General features: G+C 40.3%; 1 protein-coding gene across 2 annotated transcripts; it reads left to right on the top strand.

The window, feature by feature from the left end:
* Positions 1-1619: 1619 nt before the first annotated feature.
* Positions 1620-18529, top strand: hhat (hedgehog acyltransferase). Of its 2 annotated transcripts, none has more exons than XM_056436288.1 (12): positions 1620-1705; positions 2279-2427; positions 2526-2590; positions 2809-2922; positions 3016-3210; positions 4306-4518; positions 4675-4852; positions 5897-6047; positions 8877-8912; positions 11583-11784; positions 12589-12727; positions 17297-18529. In XM_056436288.1, exons 2-12 carry the CDS (start codon positions 2307-2309, stop codon positions 17380-17382), a joined length of 1500 nt encoding a protein of 499 aa, XP_056292263.1. In that variant the 5' UTR covers positions 1620-1705; positions 2279-2306; the 3' UTR covers positions 17383-18529. The 2 variants fall into 2 exon arrangements, with proteins under 2 accessions (XP_056292263.1, XP_056292262.1); XM_056436287.1 differs by having other exon boundaries at positions 12583-12727.
* The last annotated feature ends 1543 nt before the right edge of the window (positions 18530-20072 follow it).

Genomic DNA, 20072 nt, shown 5'->3' with positions numbered 1-20072 from the left:
AAACAATACATACAAAGAGGTCACCTCATTTCGCCGAGCCAGACGTATATGCACACACCCATCTGGAACATCTGTATGTAGACACACCTGCACAGTCAATACCCAGTATCACACAAGTACAATACACTACCGTTCACAAGTTTGTGGTCACTTAGAAATGTCTTTATTTTTCAAAGAAAAGCACTGTTTTTTTAATAAAGATAACATTAAATTAATCAAAAATACACTCTATACATTGTTAATATGGTAAATTAATATTCAAGGTGGAAGTGTCTGGTTTCTAATGAAATATCTCCATAGGTGTAAAGAGGCCCATTTACAGCAACTATCACTCCAGTGTTCTAATGGTACATTGTGTTTGCTAATCGCCTTAGAAGACTAATGTCTGATTAGAAAACCCGTGCAATTATGCTAGCACAGCTGAAAACAGTTATGCTGGTGATATAAACTATAACTGGCCTTCCTTTGAGCTTGACGTTTGTAGAACAAAATGAATACTTCAAATATTAATCATTATTTCTAACCTTGTCAATGTCTTGACTATATGTTCTTTGAAATGTTCAATTCATTTGATAAATAAAAGTGTGAGTTTTCATGGAAGACACAAAATTGTCTGGGTGACCCCAAACTTTTGAACGGTAGTGTATATCCAGAAATTAAATGACAATATGAGTTGTTCTTCTTCTTTGAGTACAGCCAACCTATTATACCACATGACTTGGGGAATAGACACAACTGAACATCAGAAATAGGATATTGTAAATCGACAACTGGCACATCTCCGGCTCAAGATTTATTTCCCAGGGACGTAGACACATTTTTTCTTCATTAATCAGTATTTAAGAATAACACTTACTCTCTCTGTCATCAATTCCCCCCAAATGTGTTTGGATATCTCGACATGCTCCGCGGCGCTCATGTCTTCAGCTCTCATGTCTTCTCACGACACAAATGTGTTTCAGGTGTTTTGTAACAACCAATTATTTGCTCACTTCAAGTTACAGTGATTAATAGAAAAATCATTTTGCCAATGGGTGCCCTTTTTTTTGGTTTGAGCACCTGCCCCCCAACATGTCTGTGCACGTGCCTGTATGTATATATATATATATATATATATATACATACATACAACGATACTACACTATATACTGCATATCAATACTGTCTATGTATACTATACTATACTACTATAATATGTATATATATATAGTTCAGTTATTCAATACATGCTATTTTTAAAGTTGATTAGATTTTTTTGTTTACACAATCTTCAAATTATAATTTAAAAAGTATTCATTTTAAGTAGTTAAAGGTAAGTGGTGTTAATTTGTTTAGAGGAGTAATTGTCTTTCACCTCTGTCTAAGAACAGTAACTTTTCGCACCTGTGAGAAGTTTGCCAAGCCATCCATATATTTATTTTAAAATGCCATGTTTTTGGGGATCACATGTAGCAGAGGGCCTGAAGGGAGAACTGCTTCCCCTGTGGGCGAGGCGTTCCTTCACGAGGAGCCTCTCCCGTCCAGCAGGGGGCAGCCATGCTCTAAAAAGGTCGTTTACCAGTTTTCAATATGAAACCAGAAGAAGACTTCAATAGCTTTGAAAGTTGGATGCCGGTGCCCACTAACGCCACAATCTTCTGGTCCGCGCGGTCTGCATCGTCCCGCCTCGCCGTGGACGCGGCGTGGACTCGCCCGGTTTCATTCGGTAACCACTCAACGTGTTCAAGTGACCGGCTAACAGCTAGTTATCTCAGCCAACGTTAGCTAGCTGCCATTAGAGTGGAATTGCTCGCGCAGGTTTTTAATAAAACCAACAACTAAATCCACACGAACACTTGCACACGCGCACATGTACGAACCGTCTTGGGTTTTAGTGGTTTCCGACGTCACAAATGATTCCTACGTCAACAGCAGCGCCCCATTTCAGGGTTTATTCAAACTAAAATGATGACATAATCCCAATACCTACCTACCTGTAGATAAACTGACAGGAAAATAAAGTGTCCTCGAGTTCCTATCTAGTTAACTGAGTGGGGGTTTGATTTCCAGAGGTGACGTCATTCCCAGTTTCCAGAAGCGATGGCGATAACAATAGAAAACACAATCCGATTTAGTTAAATTTATAAAGGTGTTTCTTGTGTTGATTTCCCTCTAATTTACCGTCAGTTTCATCGAACTTCAACACCATAATTTTTTTGAAAACAGACATGAATAAATTATTTTCTGCTTTACGTCCATGTGATATATTGTATGTTATTATTGACTTTCTCTATTTCAGGTGCCCTCTAGCACAGTGATCTTGCCCGATGACGTCCAAACCAAAGACCCAGTTGGCACCCCTGCCATGGATGGAGATCCTTGCATATTGGGTGCTGTCCTTCGGCTCTCATCTGTACTCTTTCTACCAACTGCACATATTCTCCAAAGGTAAAGCCGATACAAGTGGCATCTGTACATTGGTTTAATGGATTGAGAAGAAAGGGTCAAGAGAAATGAATCCGTTGTTTCTCCGTTTAAAACCTCAGAGCATGAAGCAGGATTAGAGAGAGGATTCCAGTTGGAAAAAGGCCTCGTAAAGGGTTTTAAAAGGGTGAGTTCAATGAAAATACTCATTAAAACCCCAATCTGAACCTATGGTATGGTGCATCTCATCATCCTAATTTAAACTCTACACTCAGTTGTACACAAAGCATTTAAAAGATTTTATCCATTTAGTCCATACATACAAATTAGGCTCCTTAACACATTTTGATTATTTCAAAGTGCCTTTTCATTAGGCGCTTGGTGAATTGAGTTGTTTTTTGTCAGGACCCATCAGACTTTGAGTGGATGTTCTGGACGCAATGGGCTAAGAAGTCTTTGCTGTGGACTCTTGTCGGTCATGGCGTGATATCAAGATTGACCAGCATCTTTTACCCCAAGGTAGGAAGCAGCTGCTGCAGTACGGTTAAGTGGAATATTGCCATCAGATGGGAGATGTTTCAATCCGGCATGTGTTTTATGTTTCTCCGATAGTTGAGAGTGCCGGCAATCACGATATACGGCTTCTTAGCAGCCAGCAGTGTGCTGGGCATGAAAGGTGTGAGTGTGCTGCTGGTCCATCTGGGCCTGTCCTTCTCAGTGGCCCAACTGCGAAGGCCAGCTTTGTCGTGGGCCATCAACCTGCTGCTGCTCTCCACACTTCACATCCAACCGCTCCAAGAGATCCAGGTGGGTTGGATACTGGTTCCGGGTTTTAGTGGCTTCATCTTGCATTAAAAGCATAGCGCAGACAAGTAACATATGTTTTATTAGAAGTAAGAGACATTAACAGCAGACAAAACGCAATAGATTTCTGATGAACAGGGGACTGCATCTCCACGATCTTTGTGTTTATAATGTGAATTAACCATTACTTTTATAAGTGAATAATTGTTTGATTTATTTTATATGTGTCACCTAATATTTGATCATCAGTAAATGTCATATTTGTAAAGAGCACAAGAGGGCACACGCTACCAAGGGGAAGTACAACCTTTTGGCCACTGCATTTCTCCATGTATTTATTGATGTCATTTACATACTGCATGTTATTTACAGCATTAACTGAGGGCTAGAGGATGGTGAAAATCTCTTCCTATAAGCACTTAAAAATAGCTTTTAGTGTGAGACATCCTAACAGACAGTAATTATATTTTAAAAGTCAAACTTGTATGGGTGAAAATGAGAGAATTACCATTTCATTAAACTGCATTATTTTTTTCTTCAAATACAACGAAATGATGAATAACGAACAAAAACATTCTTAAATTGGGTTTTAATGACTTCAGGAACTCAAGGCCACTCATGTGTACATTTATTGTTCATTATTGACACTGACTTTGTATTTCATGACCTTTAAGGACGTCTTGACCCGAATCCTCCTCTTATAAACCCAATCTAACACCAGCTGGCACTTCAAGCATCGTTACAGCCAAGCACCTATGCTCCATTTACAATGGTTGGAAATATGAAATTAGGGAGTGAAATAGACATGACAGACTCCTGTGAATGAACACACACACACACACACACATATTCTATTTTAAGAGTTATGCTATTCCCAAAGCAACTCATTAAAAGTTGTCTCAAGCACATGTTTATTCCTACGTGCCGACCAATTTTTCTCATCAGTCGTTTAAATATGTCGCCAACTAATTTTCTCATAAAAAATGTGTCATATGTTTAAAAGAAAATGGCTATATTTATTGTCAGATTGTAACTATTAATATAAAGGATCCCCAGGAATGTGTTGTTACTAATTGGCCACCTCTCTGTGTTACTCAGAGGGGCTGGTATAAAACTGAGGAGGAGCACTACCTGCTACTCTTCAGTGTTGCCGTGTGTTGTCTCCGCTTCATCAGCTTCAGCATGGAGCATTGCTGGGGCTCTGCAGACCGTGGTGGAGTTGTGCAGCTCTGCTGGTTATTTTCATACACCTTCTATCATCCTTTTTTCTACAATGGACCCATTATTACGTACCGGGATTACATTGAGCAGGTAAGACAGCCAACAAGGGTTCTCAGGAATTTAACTGCAATTTAGTTGCATTAAATTGCAGTTAAAGGACAGGTGAACTCAGGTCACCTTTTATCAAAAAAACACACAGTAGACATCAGCGGCCCTTAGCAACACGCTCTCTTTCTACCCTTGCAGATGCGGAGGTCTTCTGAGGAGTGTGATGGAGACAAATCTGTTTTTAGTTACTTGGTGCTCAGAGTAGGACGGATTATTCTGTGGTGGTGCATCGCAGAATACCTGATCCATGTCATGTACATGCACTCCATCCAGTCTAATGAGACCTACTTAGAAATCCTTCCTCCCTGGGCCTTGGGTAAGTCTTCGTACCGCATGTATTTTTAGGCTCCTGTGTACAGTACAACGTAGTTTTTTTTTTTTTTACTTCAATGTTTCCCAGTTGCCTCAGACACGCTCCAAACACATTTTCCAGATGCAGAAGCTAAAACGAGTTGCCCCCTCAGGATGTAGTTGGTTCCAAAACTCCATCAGATATGCAGATTACTGTCTTACTCATTGACCTCAATTCATAACCAGCGGTTAGGATCCGGGATGTTGTTAATATTTTTATAAAGTGACAGTTTTTGGTGTCCGTTAAGTATAATTTGTTTTTTGCTTTTCACATTATTTATTCACAAACTGAAGGCATCAATATGCGAGGCCGTGTACCCTCGTATGACCCCTTTGCACTTTTTTTAAGGCATATGTATTTACGCACATGGCCACTGTGGTCTATCTATCTATATATTTATATATATATATATAGTGATATAGTTATGTATATCTATATATATATATATATAGTCTGCATCTACAGCCTCATATTGATAATTTTTTAGATGTGAAGCTCCTCTGGGATTTTTAGGTTCTTTGCTAACTAATTAATTATTTGTCTTTGACTCACTCACTGTTGTTCTATCTGCCCCCTAGAATCCATAAGCAGACATATAATATGAATTATGATCAATTACTGGCCTTTTTTTCTTTTTCTTGTGCTAAACTGTTCTCAGCATTTCTCTTATGTCAGCAACAAATGATGTTTGCCAAGTTCTAACATCAACTATTCATCCCTTCTCTTGTGCTGCTTCTGAAGTTTCTTCACTTTTTTGCTTATAAAATTGTTTTTTGGGGAAGTTTCACCCTTTTTTAAACAGAGGGTCTAATAATACCAGGTGTTGTATGCTCTACATATTAGAAACCCCTTTGAGGGTAAATTTGGGATGTATAAATACACATTATAATATTTAAAACACAGGGAAACTGTTTTGGGAAAATATAGAGCGTGTCTTAAATCATTAAAGTATGAAATATTACTTTACTTTGACCTCCTTCCCCCCCCCCCCCCCCCCCCCCGCTACAGGAGGTCTGGCCCTGGCGCTCGTGCAGTTCTTCTTTGTGAAGTATCTGGTGCTGTTTGGCCTCCCATCCACGCTGGCTACTTTGGATAAACTGGTTCCCCCGAAGCTCCCCCGTTGTGTCAGCGTCATGTACAGCTTCACCGGGATGTGGAGGTAAGACATTCCCATTAACACCACCGGCATAAATAATGCAGCGTACGGCTCTCGTAGCATTCCTTCAGACGTCAATAACAGGAGAAGCTTGCATCTGTTATTGTTTTGAAGAAAGGGTTAATTTAATGTCAAGTGCCATAAGTGCTCCCTGTTCGTTGGCAACAGGATTCAGACGAATTGTCTACGTCTTCCGTCTGGCAATCAGAACAACAGGTCACCTCTGCACCGTTACATCATTCTGTCGGACTTGAGCTACAAGGGTTTGTTTCCTGGGATCATTCTTTATTCGCCGTCGCATCATTGCTGAAACCAAAACAAAACCAGTTTGGTCAAAAAGAATGAATAAAAATCACCAAATAGATGACCATCTGACAAATGCCGGTTTCTATCCCACATATTTAAAGCACTAGACAGGATAATATTCCTATTATTAAACCTGTCCCTTTAAGATTATTGAAATATGTTGGAGATATATAACCCGGATGGCTCTCCACCCCTCCCTGGATTCAAACCACTTGATAATACAAAATAAATTCAATTTTACTCTCACTCACAAAATGTCCATTAAATCAACGGAAACCAATTTCAAATTCAGATGTGAAAATCAAATGCCCCTTCATAAAATAAACTGTCCGAGGAGACAATGAGCGGAATGAGTGGCAGGACAAAAATAGATGCGATTAGGCGATGGATGAGGGGATGGATGAGGGGGCTCTGCACATTAACCCGAGGCGGGAGGATAGGAAGAGGCCTGGAAAAGAAGTCTTATCTTCACATGTGTAGTTCCAACAAAGGAAGTCCACAGACGTATGCAAGCAGGTTAAAGAGGTCGTGAATTCTGCAAATCAGCAGCACATTGTTGCTCTGGGAAGTCCAGGAAATCCAACTGCTACTCGTTTACTTTTGTAAAAACACCTCAGTTTCTTTTCTTTTTTGAGCACAGATGTCCAGAAACTGGATCAAACCTTTAGTTATCCTCTCTTTTCTGATGCTCTCCCTCCTTTATTTGCTCTTCTCTGTGCTTCTGTACGTTCCCCCTTCCCCTTAAATGAGCTATTTTGTATGTTATGTATTCTTTGGCATGAGTTTGTGTACACACACACACAGACTGAAATAATGTATGTCCTGCCTACCTCCCAATGAAAGTAAACGTCACAACCATTGTTGCGTTTATGAAGCTCATTTAACACGTTTGCGACCAAGCAGAGGTGGAGCCTATGCCCAGTTGATGCTGAAGGGGTCACACTTGCTCAAGTTAAATGAACGTACACATTGCAGTGTTCATTAGAGGGGAATACACCACAGTAATCAGCCAGGCGTCATTTATATGAGGCTAAAGTCAACAGCATGTGGGTATGTCTAGTGGAGAACATTTTATGTTGTTTATTTTGATGCATGTCCAGTTACCAGTTTATTGGTTACACCTTGCTAAAAAACCAATGCAGTCTGTCACAAGAGTCCTACAATAGATCCTATCTGTATAAAGGTTATATAACGGTTATATTGTTAATTTTCTTTGTCGTATAAGAAGTTTGGAAGCTGCAGTTTGTGTTGTTGAGCTTTATTGCATTATACCAACTGGTGTTTCTATTATTTTCTCCACCCCATTTATTTTAATTCAGTTATTTTTTAAATTTATATATATATAGCCCAATATCACAAATTACGAATTTGTCTCAGAGGGCTTTACAGTCTGTACACATACGACATCCCTGACCCAGGACCTCACATCGGATCAGGAACAACTCCCAAGAAGTAGAAAAAACCTTCAAGAGAGCAACAGAGGAGGATCCCTCTCCCCGGATGGACAGAAGCAATATATTACGTAACATTACATGTCATTTAGCAGATGCTTTTATCCAAAGCGACTTACAATCAGTGCATTCAACCAAGAGTACAAACTCAGAACAACAAGAATTCAGATCGTAACATTTCTTCAAGCAAGTCGAACTACAAAAGTACCATAAGTAGGAGCTATTTAAGTGCCACTGAAGTGCTAATCTGTGTTTTAATCCAGATATAGAAGAATTATGTCATGTGTACAGATGAACAGAGTTACATAAAAACATTCAATGACAGAATGTATGAATAATTCGTAGTCGGCGTGGACCACGATCCAGACCTCCACAAGCCATGAATCAGCATGGCCATGCAGGAGGCATCAGATACAGCCAGGTCCAATGGACCCTGTGGGACGTGAAGTCACAAGCACTCCGGGGAGGAAGCAGAGTTAATAATGTGTGATGGAGAGATGTAAATTCAACAATAAGGAGAGAGAGAAGAGGAGAGAGGTGCTCAGTGTATCCTAAAACGTCCCCCAGCAGCTTATAAGCCTATAGCAGCATCTCTAGGGGCTGGACCAGGTGAACCTGATTCTGCCCTAACTAATTTATTTAAATAAAAATAAGGTAAAGGTAAAATAACAGAAACACCACTCTGTGCACAAACTATGCTCTCCAAAACGATATTAAAGTCAAGGATATAGTGTGCTAAGCGTGTGTGTGCTAAGCGTGTGTGTGCTAAGTGTGTGTGTGCTAAGTGTGTGTGTGTGCTGAGCTGGCCAATGTGGACAACAATGATGGAATGCAGAAAGCTGTCCACCGGCATCATTCTCAAAACAGCTTCAGTTTATAGGCAGCACCAAAAAAAAAAAGGGAAAGCCTTTTCTAATCTTCTTAATGACAGAGTGCCCACGCAAACACACATCCATCATATATGCTGCATATGAAGCCCATGAGCTCAGGGCTTTCTTACACAGTGCTATCTTATTATGTAAATGTCTCACTTCATATTTCTTTCTCTTTTTTTTTCTCATTTGTTCTCTCTCAGGCACTTTGACGAGGGCCTGTATCGATGGCTCATCAGGTAAGAGCCACTTCATGAGCAGAGGACAGACTAATTCAGATGTTAATGATTACTAAAAATGTGAAATACCATCTCAATCAAATAACTGTCTGTCTGTATACATATATTATATTTTATATATAATAGATAAATATATTGTCTATCTGTCAAGGTCCATCTGTCTAATCTTATTTATTTATATATATCTATATATAGATATATCTATATCTATATATAGATAGATATTAATGAGCGTTGTATCTATTTATAGTTTTCGTCGCCTCATGTTTTGAATGGTGAGCCGTGTGTTTATTCAACCTTTTATCTGTTATTCTTTGCACACTTACTGTAAAGAGGCTTGTTTCATGCAGGGCAATGAACTCTTCAGTTGAATAACTCGTCATCCTCCAGCTGCCGACCCACATGTTCCCTCTTAATGGACGAGGATGCTGCATTTGCATGTCGGCTTTCTCATGATTATGAGCTCGGATGCTGTTGGTGAATAGTTCTTCTGTTGTGCTCACGGCACCCTGGTGAAATGCCTCCTTGTTTAGTATGTGCATATGTAATGAGAGCACTTGTACTTTGGACAACGTACATTATGAGTTGTCTGCTTCTTAATGACGCACACTTGGCTGAATTCAGCCTACGGGAGATGATGGGGCACTTGTTCGACGCGGGTTGCCACATTAAGGCGACGCTACAGTTGTCAGAAACGACACTGATATTCCCTGGCAACGCTCCCTGGTCCCGGTCGCCGTTTCCTAATTAGTGTGTGTGATGACACGTATGATGGCGGACATGTACACTGGCTTTCCAGGCGTGAAAGACTGTTTTGGAGATGGCTACAGAGGATACAATGAATTTGAGAAAGAAATGGCAGATTTTTTTTCAAAGAGACGGTTCACCCCAAAATCCAAAAATACATATTTCTCCTCTTACCTGTTGTGCTATTAATCAATCTAGATTATTTTGGTGTGAGTCGTCTAGTTTTGGAGTTATCGGACGCCTCTCCAATATAAAGGATGAGATGTCACATGGTTTGTGGTGCTCAGATGGCCAAAAAATAATGAAAATGGCAATGTCTCTTTTTTTGGGGAAATCATACCCTGGTAATTTAAGATAATCAGATATTGTTGCGGGCAGTTTTGAGCAGGAACTATGGTCAATAGAAAAATAATTCCTCTGTATTGTACGTATTTTAGATCTCGGGATGAACTATACCTTTAAAAAAATGAAATCTGTGTTCATTGAAAATAGTTTTCTCCTGTTTATTAATGGCATCGCTCGCAACTACCCCGCCGGAGATGCAGCGACGATACCCATGACACACAATGCCCCGACGTCGCTCCAAAGAGCTTTTAAAGAGCTTTTATTGCAGTTCTGAAATTCTGTTGAAATTGTCTGAAGAGCGCCAGATGAGTGCGTAGGTGTTAAATGGCGTGCTCTGCATGACACCCCGTCTCCCTGAGCGGCTAAGTGGCTCATCCTTCACCATCACATGCCGGCCTGTGTGCCGCTGTGTCTCCGGCTCGCCGCTCCACAGTTATCAACCAACAGAAGAGCACTCACTGGTTGTTTGAGTTATTGCTGCAACATACGAGGAGGAGCGATTGCTCGCAAAATCATGGGGGGGGGGGTAGTTTTTAAATAGGATAAGATCATTTCTATAGGTGGGCTTGGATTGAGCTGTGTGTGTGTGTTTGTTTATGTGTAACTGTAACTTGGTACTCAAATTCCAGTCTTTTAAACCTTGTCTGCACCATCTGCTGTCGGTCTTTCGGTGTTGCATAACACACTGATTACTCGTGCATTACAGTAATCAATGTCTTACAATTATCATATTTTGATGAGCATCTGTTTAGCATCCGTCGTCATCTAATCAATTTAAAAAGGCGGATGGATGCTCGGCGTGTTTCGGTATTCGGCGTGCCCTTCCTCCAACACTCTGGTTCATCTCCATCTGCAGCTCCTCTCATCCTCCAATATGGCCGAGCAGGCCACTCTATTTAAGGCTGAGAAAATGCTGACTCATCTTCATCCGAGAACATTGATTATCCACAGGGTGGCTGAGATAATTAGTCTCTAGCTCAGCGACACTAGACAGAACGTGTTTGTTTGCTTCGAAGCGTGTCGGCGTGATGTAGCATGTTGAGACTCTAGGCTCCTCGGGGGACAGACGAGGCTCTCGTGGCATCTGAGGTCGTTTGTCTTCGCGGCGTGCGCCACAATCGGAACTGATTGTCGGGATGTTATTCCTCTTGTGTGGTGCTAATACACGGCTTCCCTTTTTTTTGTTGTTACATCGCATGAGGTGTAATCGCATTTAATCCACAGTGGAATTTAATGCTTGCGTCATGTGATTTAACCAAATAAAATAATGAAATCAGACACGAAACAAAAGTTCACTGAGGTGGTGGAAAAAAAGGTACATTTGACATGAACATTGGGTTATAGGTGTCTGTTTCTGCACTGGACATGACATGATCATCTGTGTGATTGGTGCATTGTGGGGGCATTTCCTCCCCCCCCCCCCTTTGTTTCACACATGCTCCACTAACTGGCTTCAGTATATCCGTGTCCTGTCTGATATTATCAGCACTAATTTAATGTTTTCTTCATGTCAGACGGGTTATAATCTCCTTTCAAGTGCGCCAATGTGTGTTTTTATCTCGTGAACCCACGTTGCAGATACATCTACGTGCCGCTGGGGGGCTCACGGAACGGCCATCTTTCCAAGGTGTTGTCGACTGGCCTCGCGTTCGGCTTCGTCTGCCTCTGGCACGGTGGCCACGACTACTTGCAGTGCTGGGCCCTGATGAACTGGGCGGGAGTTCTGGTGGAGAACGGACTGAAGCCTCTCTTTGCCTCGTCGTTTATTCGCTCCATTGTCGTAAGTTTAAAATCCAAATCCAATTTATCTCTGAAAAAAAAATAGTGTATATAGATATAATTCTCTGTTTATTCATTCAATTTATTTTCAGTTAAGATGTGTGAACATTGTTGTGTATTGTGTTGCAAAAATACTTATATATTCCTATCCTTAATTATTATAATCAAATAAATCAGAAAAAATGACATAAAATAAAGAAAAATAATAAAGAAAATAAAAAATTATATATATATATACATATATATATACATATGCATATATATATACATATGTGCATATATATATATATGTATACATATATATATATACATATATATATATATATATGTGTATATATAAACATGTATGTATATATATATACATGTGTATATATATATATATATACACATACGTTTCAATTTCACTTATAACCCTCAAAAATGTTTTTATAAATAATCATGATGAAGGGGTCATGTAATCTGATGAAAGAGATGATGCCAGGAGCTGCTACACTAAATATAGACAGGAGACACACTGGTTGTATCTGGTCATTTCTGATTGGCAGCTACAGTTAAGGGTCAATGTTAACGTGAGTTAAAGTCTGTTTCCAACCACAATAGAAACGTCCATCTAGCTTCTCTTGGACCTTTGGGAGAAGGTTCAGGTTCTCAACATAGTGATACAGTCTGACGGCAGGCTGTCTAGTCCTTCTAGTTAATGGCCACACAGTTCATTAGTACCAGGTGCGTTTCTGCTCTTTGTCTCCCGGATTTACGATTAAAATCTCCTGTGGTTCTTATTTATTTACTGATTTCCCAGGAGCAGAATCTCTCCGCGGCGATGGAGAGGCGCTGCATTGCCCTTCTGTCCGCCTGCTCCACGGCCATGCTCATCCTCTCTAATCTGGTGTTTCTTGGGGGGATACATGTTGGCAGAATCTTCTGGAAGCGCGTCTTCATTCAAGGTAAATTATCCACCGCAACACTCACTCAGTAGGATTTATGTGACCTTTTTATTTTGCAGGATAGTTTCAGCTGGCATTAACGAAGAGTCACTATTAGTCATGCTTCTTTTCATTTGACTGTTCTGTTGCATTGTGGGATATTCCCCTTTCTACAGTGGTGACTAACTGGAGATAGTATTTCTAAAGCAGTGGTTCCCAAACTGTGTAGTACCACTGCGCCCCTCTAGTGGAGTGCAGTGGTATTACAGGTGGGGTGCAGGGGGAAATGAAGAAAGACCTTTATTGAGAACTTTACAAATTAGAAAAGTACAAAGTACACGGACATAGAACTAAGTAATTAATAAATACATGTCCAAATGTCTGTACTTTTATTTAAATGTTTACGTTACGCCGTTAACAGTTTACGGAGAAAATTGAGAACCACTGGTTTAAAGCAACAATTTGAGAGAATAAAATAAAATGCAGCTGTTTAATAGATCTGTATATTTAGCAGTGGTTAAAATAAGGATGATACTAATATTATTGTTTATAGAGCACCTTTATAAACAAGGTTTACAATGTGGTTTACAACTAAATTCTTTTAAAACAATAGAGATTTACATAAAACTAAAATTTAGATCAAGCAATATGACGTTATACATAGTCAAAACAAAACAATTGAAATAAAATAAAACACATGGTCAGGGACGGTAAAGCTCACAGAAAGACGAGGCGATAAAAGTGTGTTATAAGAAGAGGTCATAATGGGCCATTTGATGCATCTGAATGGGCAAACTCCCCGCAGTAGAGCGACATCTGCTTTGTGCTGGTTCCCTGTTTAGTGCCCCGTGTTTTTATTTGGCTCATTTGGCACCTAAAGCGAGATGGCAGGCCCTCCGAAAAGCCTGTCTGCTCATGATAAGCAGGCTGAGCTGCACTCGCCACTGGGGGGGGTGCAGAGTATAGTCAGTGCCCAATAATATATAAATATATATATATATATATATATAAATATATATATTTGTATGCATATAGTTATCTTATATATTTGATATATATGAAATATATATATAATATATAAATCTAAAATATATATATTATATATTAGATATAAATATATATATAAATAAATATATATACATATGAATAAATATATATATAAATATATAAATAAATAAATATATATTTAAGTATATATATAAATATATAAATAAATAAATATATATATCAATAAATATATATATATAATATATAAATATATATATATATTCCATATATATACAGGACTGTCTCAGAAAATTAGAATATTGTGATAAAGTTCTTTATTTTCTGTAATGCAATTAAAAAAACAAAAATGTCATGCATTCTGGATTCATTACAAATCAACTGAAATATTGCAAGCCTTTTATTCTTTTAATATTGCTGATTATGGCTTACAGCTTAAGAAAACTCAAATATCCTATCTCTAAATATTAGAATATCATGAAAAAGTATACTAGTAGGGTATTAAACAAATCACTTGAATCGTCTAATTAACTCGAAACACCTGCAAGGGTTTCCTGAGCCTTGAAAACACTCAGCTTGGTTCAGTAAACTAAATCACAAGTATGGGAAGACTGCTGATCTGACTGCTGTCCAGAGGACCATCATTGACAGCCTCCATTAGGAGGGTAAGACACAAAAAAATAGAGGCGCAAAATCCAAGTTGCTTGAAATCCAGTGTGAAGTTCCCACAGTCAGTGATGGTTTGGGGAGCCATGTCAGCTGCTGGTGTTGGTCCACTGTGTTTCATCAAGTCCAGAGTAAATGCAGCTGTGTACCAAGAGATTTTAGAGCACTACATGCTTCCGTCTGCTGAAAAGCTCTATGGAGATGAGGATTTCATTTTCCAGCATGATCTGGCACCTGCCCACAGTGCCAAAACCACCAGTAACTGGTGTACTGACCATGGCATTACTGTCCTCGATTGGCCTGCCAATTCCCCTGACCTGAACCCCATAGAGAATTTGTGGGGTATTATGAAGAAGAAGCTGAAAGACACCAGACCCAACAATGCAAATGAGCTAAAGGCCGCTATTGAAGCATCCTGGGCATCCATAAACCCTCAGCAATGCCACAGGCTGATTGCCTCCATGCCACGCCGCATTGATGCAGTAATCCGTGCAAAAGGATTCCCAACCAAGTACTGAGTGCATTAATGGACATTTTCAAATGTTTGATTTTGTTTTGCTGTTATAAATCTTTTTTTTTACTTGGTCTGAGGAAATATTCAAATTTTATGAGATAGGATTTTAGAGTTTTCTTAAGCTGTAAGCCATAATCAGCAATATTAAAAGAATAAAAGGCTTGCAATATTTCAGTTGATTTGTAATGTATCCAGAATGCATGACATTTTTGTTTTTTTAATTGCATTACAGAAAATAAAGAACTTTATCACAATATTCTAATTTTCTGAGACAGTCCTGTATATATTCCAGCCACAAGTGAAGCTTTATTGTGATGGGAAAGTTCACCGTAAACCGTGTGTCACTTTCTGACTCTTCTAGCAGACGCGGTGTCAATAAGTTAAAAGCAGGGTGTTTTTAAAATACCAATTCTGTTGTGAATTATTCTGTGAGTAAGACCTAGAAAACCAAATAGAGAATCTCACCTGTCCTTTACGATAATGAATCCGGATCATATATGAGCACAAATTCAGATATAACACAGCACTGCCTGATGTTTACTTAAAATGTTTAGAAAGACCCTTGAACAAACCAGCACTCTGTTGCTCGTGTACTTGTGGTTTTGTACTTTTTAAATTGAAGTGAAATGGATCCACCAGAAAGGCCCCGAGGCAGTTCCTTGCGTCTGCACGTGTCGGCATAATAAAACATGGCGGGGGGGGCTGCGCTTTGCTTCATTAACACAAGATCAATGCTTTTGAATCAGCTTGTCTGGTGCAGGCTGAGTTGCACTCTTTGACCTCTCCGGTGGAACAAACAAACTAATTCCTGTTCACCCTGTCATCGTATTGTCGTCTTCGATAGCCCCGATGTTCGAGTGATGTGAAGTGACTTTGCTGAATGACATTCAAACACACCTGTAGACACGAGGCGGAGCTTTAATTCAGAAAGGAAAACGAGGCGCTGCGTGATATTAGCTTGATTGAAAACTGTCTATAATAGCGGTAACATTACAGTAGTGAGTAAATGCATGCTCACAACTATAATATGATGATGATATTCAGCAGGTTTACCTCATATGGCTCATGTGAGAATGCAGAAAGTATTTGACCTTTAGCACAAAGTGCACCTGAGGGGGGGGGGGGGTCATTAGTCTCCATTTCGTCCAGTCAGGTTATCGGACAAATTACAATTTCGACCTGGTAATGGCGCGAGATGAAAAGTCAGAGGTCACTAAAGAGATCTTGATTCATCCCGAGGGGAACGTCGACGTCCGAACCACGTTTCATAGCAATCCAATATTTCAAGAATATTTCAGTCTGGACTAAAGACAGACGGAGAGCTTTCCCCAGAGCGATGCCATTAGTAGGGGGGAAAGAATACATCAAAAATGACCCACACACGAGTTGTAATCACAATATGACCAGAGGAGGAAGAGCTCAACCAACAAGTCGCCAGACGTCCGAGAGGCCCGGTCTTTGTGATCACTGAGCAGCTTTCAGACGGAGTTGTGACTTGCCGCTCTGTTTGCCCTCATTTGAACACAAAGTACTCTGATAATCAAGCGGCAAAAGAAACTGTGGCGTAATTATAGCTCTGGTTGATTGGAGCCGTGGTGCCGTGCGACCGGAGGAGCCTCGGCTGCTCTCTCTCTCTTTGCCAGGACTCGGTATGAAGCAGCGGCTGCGTGCCGACGAGCGGCGTACGCTTCCTCCAAGTTCTGCTTTCCACTCCCGTTAGACGGAAAAGGTTAGACGACTAGTGGGGGAACATATTTCACATCGAGGGTTTTAATGACATTTACATAATTGAGAAGACAAAACGCTGTGACGTCTTGAATCTGTTAAAAGGCTTTTCGCGTGATGGATTCAGACGCCGGGAACTGCGTCATATTTGTAATTACTCAATTCTAATATCCTCAAACTAACATTCATAATTAGCTGCCGTTTGCTGGAAACTATGCTAATTATCTGCAAAAACGACGCGTCAGCATAGCATCAATATTTATCAGCAAAAAGCCTGGGTTCTTGCAGCCGGGGGGCCGGAGCGTACAGCTGTGCATAAAGCAGCCCCGCGCGTATCGGAGTTGGATTGTTTTCGACATGAATGGGAAAGAATAGACTATTGAGAAAGCATTGTGGGCGCAGGTGCAGGTTACTGAGGTAATCTGGAGGCGCGCCAGTTGGGGAGGAGGAGGCGCAGACGGCCGTCCTTACCTGCCTGCTCGACCCTCCAAGACGCAGCTAAAAATAGAAAAGGGGAATAACGGTGACACACAACGCGGCGCAGAGAACTCAGCACACCGTCGTTGGCTCTGGTGGAAGAACACAAGTCTTTCTAGGAGCTGCCGGACAAAGAGTCCGGACGTGGAAGTCTGAATATTTCCCGTTAACACATTGTTTTTTTTGTTTTTTTAAATTTTCAGGCTGGTGTACCACGGCCCCGCCCATGCTGGCTTTCCTCTACTGCTTTGCTCAGATTGGACTCGAGTACACTTCTCACCCGCCATGAGTCACCTTGACTTTCTATCGGAGCCAGAAGCCCCGCTACCGGACCACCGGAACAACCTGCCGAGTCCGGTGGTTCTTTGCCGTCACCAGCTGGGCGAGCCAGAGAACCCGTCCAAACCGGGCTCTGGTGCAGCTGAGCAGACACTTTTTTCCCAGCACCTGCGGGACCAGACGAAACCCTGTAAGCCAAGACTTAGAGGATCAGCGCTGATTCTCTTGGAGAGCTTCTCACACACACACACACACACACACACACACACACACACACACACACACTGTAATAGAATGAAATAATTGCGGGCAGCCCCCCATAGGAGTCGAGGCATGTTCTCTTTAATGAGCTCGGCTGAATCTCAGTTATTCTAAGAAACGGTAAAGGTAAATACGGCCCTGGATCCGTCTTTGTGATATATGGCTCCTGTGAGATATTGCTCAGCGATGCGTTAAGTCGGAGAAATGCTAATTTCATATTTACCGTCGTCCTCTAGCTCGCCACAAAAGTGTGTGTGTGTGTGTGTTCAGAGGCAGATAAAAGGACCAGTGGGCGGAGTGGAGCAGCAGGAACCTCACAGATCACACTGATGTCCGATATATTAATTAAAAGCTTAACCCTTGTGTTGCCTTAGGGTCATTTTGACCCGAATCAATATTACACCCTCCCCCCGTTAGGATTAATTTGACCCCATTCAATGTTTAATGTCGGTGTTCTTTCGGTAGTCAACAAACAAACATAAAGTGCCTCACACTTAAACTTGGAAAACAATATTAATTCTAATAATTTTCTGGAGGTTTTAATTGCTGGCGTCAAATTGAACCCAAAGGGTAAAATATGTTAGTAAATATAAAGGTAACAGGAGGGTGAAACATTGAATCGGGTCAAAATGACCCAAAGGCGGGGGGAGGGTGTAATATTGATTCGGGTCAAAATGACCCTAAGGCAACACAAGGGTTAAGAGGGACAACAGACTTACTTTTCATTCAGCACATTAATACTAATGGTTGATATTTATCCACTAGAAAGCAGATGAACACTATTTTTTTTGAGAATGTATGTGAGAAAAAAACACATTTGTGCTAATGTGTTGTGATACAATGCCTCAACTGTACACTACCTCAGTCTAGGTTTGGATTAAAACCTTGTATTTTAAGTGTCCTGGTAATGAATATGCATCCATATTCTAATGGATAACTTTACTGTACGTGCTGTTGCCTCATTCAGTTCAGTGGTTCAATCTTTTTGGTACTTTATGGTTGAAAAAAAGATGCAATACACGGCGTTGTGCCATCAGTGTCCAATTTAATATAGATCAGATAAAATTCAGTCAGTGAACGTACACTTATATTTATGACATAACTATTTTTAAAGGATTTTTGGAAGGATGCTAATTTTAAATAGCATCCATTCAAATCTTTGATGCGAAGGGATTAACCTGCTCCCTGAGAAACTCATTCTACATTAACCCATAAAACTCTTCCAGAACATGTCAACTTTTCAGGAATGATTCAAAACAGCTGTATTTTCATTCACACAATTATTTATATGAATGAGCTAGAGAACGTTGCTGGTGAGAGGGAAGTCTGGGTCAGCCTGCTGGGTCTGCTGCCCCCAACCCCGGACTAAGCGGATGAGAACGATGGACAATTATTTATACAGACATTTTTTTTTAAAGGCAAGATGAAAAATGTTTCTTCTAAACGCCAAATGCAGCGATTGGTTTTGTCCGTGTCCCGATAGTTACTCACTTCCGTGTTTGTCACGCCGCCCTCAAGATCATTCGCTCTCATTTCTCGTAAGGCCTAAAACAAATGGGTTGTGATGTCCTCAAGAATCTGGGACTTGTAGTTCTTAGTAAACATTACTCAAACAACAATACATTGTGTAATTGTTGAACCGTTTTCAGCTGCTGATTAATACACATTTGGTGCACTCAGTGTTATGTGAGATCACAATAAACTACAGCGCATATTAACATTGATAAAAGAAAAAAATCTGACATGGAGGAATAATTTATACCAGACAATACTTTGTGAAACTGCTAATAACAATTAATATCTTAGCCGTATTGGGGTCATCAAGTTGAGGCTGCTCCATGTAGACAGTGAGCTGAGCTGCACTCTCAGGAAAGTGGCCCTCGTCACCGTCATGGGAGCCGGAAACGCAAAGACCGGCAGATGAACGGACGCCATGCAGACAGAACAGTATGTATAAAATATTTATTATGAATAGTACAGTGTCACAGCTCAGAACAAAGAGTTCCCCCTTGTGCTTGGAATAGTTACATTGCTTCATCATGTGACGTGTGTGAACACAGAGGCATGTGCATATTACATAAATACACCAAATTCAAACTTTTCACTTTTAAGAATCTAAACGTTGCAATATAATTTGTGCATATATATATTTATACGTAGAGAGAGCGAGAGATAATATCGGGGTTTGATAACTTGGCAGCTTTTTTAGGAGCTGACTACAAAAATAATGCTGTTTTCAAATCTTCTTTTTTTTTAAAGAGTAATTTTGTATTTTTTTTCTCACTGCAGGCCTAAAAAAAAGGATCACGGGGCAATATTATGAAGGCACAGTGTTGCATGCTTCTCAGGAGCAATCCAATGTAATGATGGAGTCATATTAAGGTAAATGTGATGAAGTGGAAGTGCAGGACTATAAAAGGATTCTCCTATTTCTGCCAC

Source organism: Pseudoliparis swirei, chromosome 17 (genome assembly GCF_029220125.1).
Source record: "Pseudoliparis swirei isolate HS2019 ecotype Mariana Trench chromosome 17, NWPU_hadal_v1, whole genome shotgun sequence".
Lineage (NCBI taxonomy): Eukaryota > Metazoa > Chordata > Actinopteri > Perciformes > Liparidae > Pseudoliparis > Pseudoliparis swirei.
The sequence above is the reverse complement of the archived record's forward strand: the minus strand, read 5'-3'. Positions and strand labels throughout refer to the sequence as shown.